The sequence below is a fragment of the Mastigoproctus giganteus genome, chromosome 2 (assembly GCF_048544385.1).
Source record: "Mastigoproctus giganteus isolate SK-2022 chromosome 2, ASM4854438v1, whole genome shotgun sequence".
Classification (NCBI taxonomy): domain Eukaryota; kingdom Metazoa; phylum Arthropoda; class Arachnida; order Uropygi; family Thelyphonidae; genus Mastigoproctus; species Mastigoproctus giganteus.
Window position 1 is genome coordinate 7,986,135 of NC_143576.1, and position 8,285 is coordinate 7,994,419.

The 8,285-nt window shown below is 36.4% G+C and overlaps 1 protein-coding gene across 1 annotated transcript in view; it reads right to left on the reverse strand.

The window, feature by feature from the left end:
• The window catches only part of LOC150089149 (required for meiotic nuclear division protein 1 homolog), a 132,102-nt gene that overhangs the window by 108,227 nt on the left and 15,590 nt on the right, over positions 1-8,285 (reverse strand). Inside the window, exon 3 of the mRNA XM_090390352.1 lies at positions 6,001-6,182. Coding sequence (XP_090246478.1) covers positions 6,001-6,182 — 182 coding nt within the window. The remainder of the gene's footprint in view (positions 1-6,000; positions 6,183-8,285) is intronic.

An 8,285-nucleotide genomic window follows, 5' to 3' on the forward strand; every position in this document is an offset into this window, starting at 1 on the left:
GCATGTACTAAAAAATTCAAGGCAATTTATATATTATAGCAGACACACTATTTGAATATACCTGAAACAACCTTGAAAAACCTAAATATATGTTGTACTGCTAGAAGGGTTAAATAGTGTATTGAACATTGATTCTAATTCCATCTGAAAGCAACACAAAAACTTTAATTTCTGAAGAGGAAAAAAAAATCAAAACAGCTGCATTGCTTGAAGTACTAAATTACTTAGTGAAGTATTTTATCTTTGTTGATGTCAATGGAAGAAAACAATTCTCGATCTTCTCTTAAAACAGTAGTGGGTGAATGGTAACAGTGACTTTATAGATTAAAAAAAGATAATATTCTGATTTATTCAAAAGAATTAAACTGTATTAAAACATTCCAAGTGAATCAGTATGTAGGCCATGATCACACAAGGCAGGAAAGGAAAATAAAGTTAAAATTCTCCAGGTTTAAGTTTCCACTAATTAAGAACCCCTCACTGTATTTTATGTGTTTCTCTAATCTCTCAATGCATTTTAATATGCTATTCTTAGGGTCACAACTTTTTTAAATAATGTAAGGAGGATATCAGTTAATTTTTACAGTTTTAAGGAAGGAACATCTTGCATATGTAAACATATATTAGATTTAATTTCAAAATTAATGGCAATATGGCAGCTAGAAAGCTTTACTTAGAAGTATTTTAATGGTTACTAGGAGGCTCCGCTCCCTGCTCGCCAACCCCCACACACGGTTTTCTACATAATATGTAGAGATATGACAGAGTAAGTCAAATCCTTTGTATGTAAAAGACACACCTGTTGAAACGCACTGAGGAACATCAGGTGGGTCAGAGTCTCAAATTGAGACACTACGAGCACAAATGAGACTGGCCCACTTTCTCGTGGTGTGGATGAGCACCCAAAATCATCTCTCCAGGAGATTGATGCTTCTGGATAGCCAAGTGGCCAGACACAACAGAACACACAAACCTATGCCACTCACATATCTGGCCCATTTGTAGTGATACCTTTCTTCACAGAGATACGAGGCAGAGTTGAACCAAAGTTCTAGGAGACACCCTATACAAAAACACATGTCCACATGATCGATATCTAATCAGGAAATGACCTATGTAATTATTTACCTGTGTATTTGTAGTGCGCAGCATTCTCAAGGTTGAATAAATATCACTATGTAATTATTTACCTGCATTTACATAGGTCGCTTAGGAAAAGGCCTGGAAAAAATTCAGATCTTGGGTACCACTCCATACTTCGACTAAAAGTCAGGAAGGAGGTAGTGACTGGCAGGTGCTACTCACTGTTCAGCCCTGCTCGTTTCCTCCTAGGTTGACATGCATAGGGTGTTTATTCCCCCACTTGCCGCTGTTTTAAAATCGAGAACTTGTTTTCCGATTTTAAATCCTTCCTCGACGACACAATACATTCAGAAACAAAACACATTCACAATAATCACCCAATCACAGAACTCGAACATACAATCACTCTCTTCTATGCCTACACCCACTGCGCAGAGACAAGTGGAACCCAAATAATAGATTATGGCCAAAGGCTCTTTGCTTCAGGTTCCATAATGCATGAGGAATATTGTTGCATCCAAAAGAGCAGGACTAAAATATTTAACTGAATCATTTACAAACTATACAAATATTTAAAATATTTACAAAATACTAAACTATTTACAAATATACAATATTCATCAATATACAAAAAACGTTACAATGGAACATCAAATATTAGACAGTGAAGAACGTGCACGAGGTTGTTGAATGTTATGGAGACAACTGTCAATAACTAATTGCATTTGTAGTGACATAATTGCCTTGCCCTCTTCTCCCATTGGCTCGATTAAATATCACTAGGAGGAAAACTTTTTTAATGTATAGAGAGATATTCCCTAAAAGTAACCTTTGGACTCCTGTACAACTCTATTCCAAACATGTGCGAAGCAAAATAATTTTTGGGAAATGAATTTTATCTTGAAACTGCAGTATTGTAGCAGCAACTTGTTATACATTCAGTGATTCATCTAGAGACAAAGTGACACAGGAATCACATATTTATCTGCAGTCACTCTGAAATGAATGTGAGTTGAACAGAAGGTGTTTTATGTGTTTTGTCTCATTTTAAAATGAGTGATTTTACAGAACAGTGAATTTGCAACAAAAATTTTGTTTTAAATTAGAGAAAAGCGCAACAGAGACCCATGAAATGTTAAAAAAACAGGTACTGGAGAAGACACTATGTGTCATTTGAACAATCTTCACTGTTCATAGAGTTTAATGAGTCACTTGTCCATTAAAGTTAACCTTGCTCTGGCCATCCTTCAAAAACCAATGATTTAATTGCTTGTGTTCATGATCTGATCAGGAGTGATATATGTTTAACTATCCATGAAGCTACTAGTAAAAATGGTATTTCTTAATGCAACATGTCAAAAAATTTTAACACAAAATTTGATAATGCAACGTCTTTCAGCAAAAGTTTGTGCCTCACAATCTCACTGATGATCACAAAGAGGAATAGGTTCTTGCATGTCAGGACTTTTGTCAACATGCTGTTGGTGACCATATTGTTTCTTCCATCATTAGTGTTGACATATTGTGGGTGTGTGGCTATGACTCAGAAACAATGGTCCCCCTTCTCATTGGAAGACTATATTCTCCAAGGGCCCAAAAAAAGCAAGACAATCTCAATCAAATGTGAAAATCATGCTTATATTTTTTTACTGACAGAGCATTGTTCATTATGAATTTGTTCTCATATCAAACAGCAAATGAGGAATACTAAAAAAATAGTTCTATGGCAATTTCATAATACTGTTTGGAGAAAATACCACAAAAGTAGGTCCCTACACACTAAGCACTTTCCATTCAAAGAATTCCTTGAAAAGCACTCCATCACAGAATCCCATCTACCATACTCACTGGATACTCCCCAAAAGCTTAAAGCTCCTTTGAAAGGTCACAGATTTGCATGACTGAGGAAATTATTCAGACTGTAACAAAGAAACTATTAGCAATTACAAAATAAGCCTATCAGGAATGCCTCCAGAAGTTGAAAAGAGTTGGATTTGATATATACAGTGGCAAGGAAACTACTTTGAAGGACATCCATCAGAACAGCTAGTCATTTTAGTGATTTCTGCCCAGGCCTTATTAATGTTTAAGATGGCGTAGTAAATATTGTAAGATTTCAAAAAGTCTCTTAACATAAAATTTTTATCACCGCCTACTGCAGACAATGCCTGTTGTGGGTAAATAGTATGCTTTTAAATTCGAAATAACACCCTGATCCATAGGTTGGATGAGTGAAGTCATTTGGCGGTAGAAACATGACTCTCACACGATTGAATTGAAATTATCTAAATGCACAGGATGTCCAGGAGCATTATCTAATAGAAGCAAAATGTTGAAAGGAACGCCATTGTCTTTACAATATTTTTCAACCTTGGGAATGAAGCAGCATTTAAACCAATCCTCAAAGAGAGATACTGTTATCCATGCTCTCTGGTTTGATCGGAAATGCAAGGGTAGGGTGATGTTATTGATGCCCTTAAATGCATGAGGATTTCCAGAATGGTACACAAGCAGTGGTATCAATCTGTAATCTCTCGCTGCATTAGCCCCAAGCAAGAGCGTGGCCCTATCTTTTGAGCCTTGAAACCTGTCTTTTCCTCTTTGGCAATGTATCTTCGATCCAGCATTTTTTTCCAATACAGAGCAGCCTTGTCAACGTTAAAAATTTGCTGCATTGAATATTTTCCAACACATCACAAAATTTCTCTGCACCTGCAGAATCAGCATTGGCAACTTCACTGCATACTTTATAATGTTTTGGAAACCAGCGCAATGCTTGAACCTATTAAACCACCCATTGCTTGCCATGAACTTGGCTTGGGGTTCGCCATACTTATCCTTAATATCTTCATAAATACTTCTTGCTTTTGCTAGAATGGCCATTGGAGTCAGGGGCACTTGCTTCTGAATCTGATTTTCCATCCATATTATTAATAGTTGTTCCATCTTCGATATAGCACCTGAACACTGTTTTGTGATCACCGTTGATCTTAAGTGCATCGATCCTTTGACATGTTCTTTTATACGCACACTGTCCTTTAAAATAGTATTCACCGTTGAAGCAGCGAGACCTAATTTCCTTGCAATAGATGACAAACTTTGTCCTGCTTTGTACTTCTTAATCATTTTCATTTCTAAATCAATTTTGTTTCGTTTCCTGGCACTGCCAGCACTTTGCACTTTCTGTTGGTCCCTTTCTCTTCATCATTGTAATACGAAAATAGAAATGAAGAGAATTTCTGAAAATTTGTTTTTTATATGATTGAAGATTTCAGTGAAGGGGAACTCATTTCACCATAATACCATAATGTAAAAACCCACAGAATTCCAGTTATCGGTATTATCGCAAATGCAATAAGATCGAGTTTACTACCCATTTATAATAGATTGCACTAACAGAAAAGTCCAATAAACCAGAAAGTGCAAATTGTTTTTTGGTCGTGAAATCCAGAAACATGCTTTAGAAAAATATCACAAAGGCATTCAAAATTGATTCCTATAATGGGAACATATGATAATAATAAAAGTGTAGTGCAATTTCCATTATAACTATGACCTTTTAGGGAGATAAATAGCTTAGTAATATAGCGAAATTTTCAACTTCCAAGGACTTGGAATGAATTACAAAAAAAAAAAAAAAAAAAAAAAACAACAAAAACCCCATAATATGTTATTGGGTTCACATTACGATATTTTCACAATACCTCCATTTATTCCTAAAGATGTAAAATATGTTTTATTTTTTTTCAGGTTGCACTGGCCTGCAAAAACTCATGTAAAGTTGAATTTGCGTAAGTCGAGTATTATGTAAATCAGGGAGTTCCTGTACATGGTGTTTGTTTCAACCTTTTATCACAACTACTTTTGTGTGAGTACAAATCCTTTTTGAACCCCCACCCCTCCTATAACAGCATAAGTGCATTAGCACTGCCTTACAAATCTAAATGATAGATAATGATGAATGATAGTTCATTAATAGTAATACTGTATAATGAAATGAATGGAAATAAGCTTGCTTATAAGGAGGATTACAGATCCTCAGGTGTTATTAATGCTTTATAATGGGTAATGTGAACAGTATCAGTACTTTTCAATGCAGGTGCTGATGTAATACTATAATAAATGCTCCTCTACAATATATTTTTCTGTATTAGAGAAGCGTTGTTCTCTCCACTAACGGCAAAAGGCTTGGGCTTATTATTATTATTATAAGCCTTAAGGTACAAGGAAGCCTGAGGCTTATGCTGCACCAGCCAAAAAAAAAAAAAAAAAAAACCCTTCCCGTGTTACCCTGAGAGAGAGAGAGAGAGAGAGAGAGAGAGAGAGAGAGAGAGAGAGAGAGAGAGAGAGAGAGTCATAAGTAGAAGGGAATCATCAAGAAGAGAAGAATGATGATATCCAGCTCAGAACCCTGGGTTTGGCAAGCCCATACTCACCAGATGTGAGCCCAGATGCTCATTTTAGAAACAATATTATCTTTTGTCTAAGAGAGTGATGCACTTATAAACATTTATGTTTAGCAACTAGAGTTCTGATATCAGGGTTTTTGAGAATGATGCAACTACTCCCTTTGGGCTTATGCTCATTTTAGAAATGACATTATCTTCAGGAAATCTAGTAAAAACTAACTTTCCTGTGAAAACTAAGCCCTTTCAAGTTTCTAGACAGTGATGCATTTATGTATAAACCTACTTCTAAAAGGACAGTCTTTGGCCTATGAGAATGACATAAATGCAAAATTACACTTCTGTATTTCTTCATTTTTCTCAGTGGTGAAAATCCTATATTGCTAGGTCTAGCATTGTTGGGGGGGGGGACATAATCGATGGTGTAGTTTAGTATTGTTAAAGAAAAGTAGGAGGACCAGTTCATCTCTCTCTCTCTCTGTATAAAATTTTCACATGGACAGAAATTTACCTAAAGAAATATATTTCTCCTAATTCTTTTCCAATTGGATATTTAGATGTTACACGAAGGACATCCTGAGCATCTTCAGGCATGGCTGACTCCTGGTACAGACCTTGCTCCTCTAGTTTCATACGTAGTGTTTCCAGATTATATTCTTCTGCTGTACTATATGCCACCACTTCCCACTTTTCCTAGGAAAGTAAGTATTACAACAGATTAAAATATCAAAACATTTACACAGTGAAATGTAAGATAAGGAATGTAGTATAAAGCTTAATCCTTTTTGTGAAGGGGAGGCAACAAACTTAACATAATTCAGGCTAAATGAATACACCACTCTCTTCAGTAATCAAGTTTGATGTTTTAGAATTATGACATCTGATGATTATGGACTGAATTAAAACTATTGTTGAGATTACATTTGGTAAATAATAAAAAGTGAATGCATGTTATATCTGGAAGTTATCTTTGTGAGTGGGGTTTCACATACACTAAGATTTAGCTTTAATTATATCAGGTAAGAAACTAAGTGAACTGTACTCAATTTCTGAACACTTCCTTTCAGTATGTAAGAAATATAAAAGAATGCTTAAAGACAATTTGAATTTTAAAAAAAAACCAAAAAAAAAACCAGACAGAAAAATATTTGCAAAATTAAATAGTTAAGATATGAAGAGAGCAAAACATTTCCTACACAAAGCACTTAAATTAACTAAATTACATTAACAGTAATAGCCATATAATGCAAGGAAGCCACAGGCTTTTGCTGCACTGATTTTCTACAATCTAATCCAAAACGTTAACGCCTGTAATTTGAATTTATGCCTTCTAGTTCTGGAATTCTTGATAACAGTGATAATTCCACCTTCATTCATTTTACAAATTCCTCTCAGCACCTTATAAATCTCAATCAGGTCACCTCTAAGGTGCCTGGTTGCCAAGCTCCGTAGCCCACATACTCAGTCTTCCTTCATACAGTCGTCCTTTTGCTGATCTCACCATTTGAGGTGCCCATCTTTGGGGCCTTTCAAGAAGCTCAATGTCTTTTTTTCACACGAGTTCCCCATACTTGAACACAGTATTCCAAATGTGGTCTTACAATTGCCTTATACAATGGGATTACGACCTCCCTATCTTTACAGGATAACTTTCAATAAATTGTCATTAGGACACTATGAGCTTTCCTGGTTGCCTGTTTACACTGTTCAGAAAACTTCAAACCTTCTGAATAGTGTAATTCTTCTGCAGATCCCTTCCCTCCTCCAATGTTTCTAATTCAACCCCATTAAGTGTATAATGTATTTGGGAGTTGCTATTCCCGAAGTGCATTTAGCAGCATTAAAACATAGCTGCCACTTCTCTGCCCATCTCTGAAGTCTGTTCAAGTCTGTTCTGAAGGAGTGTTGCTTGGCACTGATCATTAACAACTCTACCACTCTTTACGTAAAGGATTGATCCTTGAGGGATCCCACACAGACATTACACCAATCTGAACAATATCCATTAATCGCAATCCTCTCCCTTCTGCCACCCAGCAATCCATCTTAGAATCTTAGCATTAGCATTAGTAGAAGCATATGATGCAAGAAAGCAAGCTTATGCAGCATCAGCCAAAAAAAAAAAAAAAAAAAAAAAAAACCACTTCCACTTCACCCCCCCCCCCCCGTTCATTCGAAATACCTGTCCAGCTGAGCCTTAAATTTATTTAGGCTATCAACTTCCACGACAGAGGATGGAAATATGTTCCACCAACCAACCACCCGCTGGCTAAAGGCAACTTTCCGCACATCTATCCTACATCTGTCTTTCCTCAATTTGAATTTATGCCCTCTCAGGTGATTATTCTGAGCAAGAGGAAGCATCCCATCAGCATTGAGCATGCTCAAACCATTCAAGACTTTATACACCTCTATCAGATCACCTCGCTGGCGCCTAGTCTCCAGACACTGTAATTTGCAAAGCATAAGCCTTTCTTCGTAAGAGCAACCCTTTGTTCCATTCACTAATCTTGTTGCCCTTCTCTGTACTCCTTCCAGCAGCTCTACATCCTTCTTGAAATGAGGCCTCCAGACCTGTATACAGTACTAAAGGTGTGGCCTGACCATTGATTTATACAAGGGAATAATCACCTCCTTATCCCTGCTAGAAAAATTCCTGTATATCATTGACAAGACACCATGAGCTACTCTTGTAGCCTATCTACACTGCTCAGAGAACTTCATATCTGCTTGCACAATTAACCCCAGGTCCTTTTCATCTCTACCACTGTCAGTGTAGTACCACAGAGTTGATAC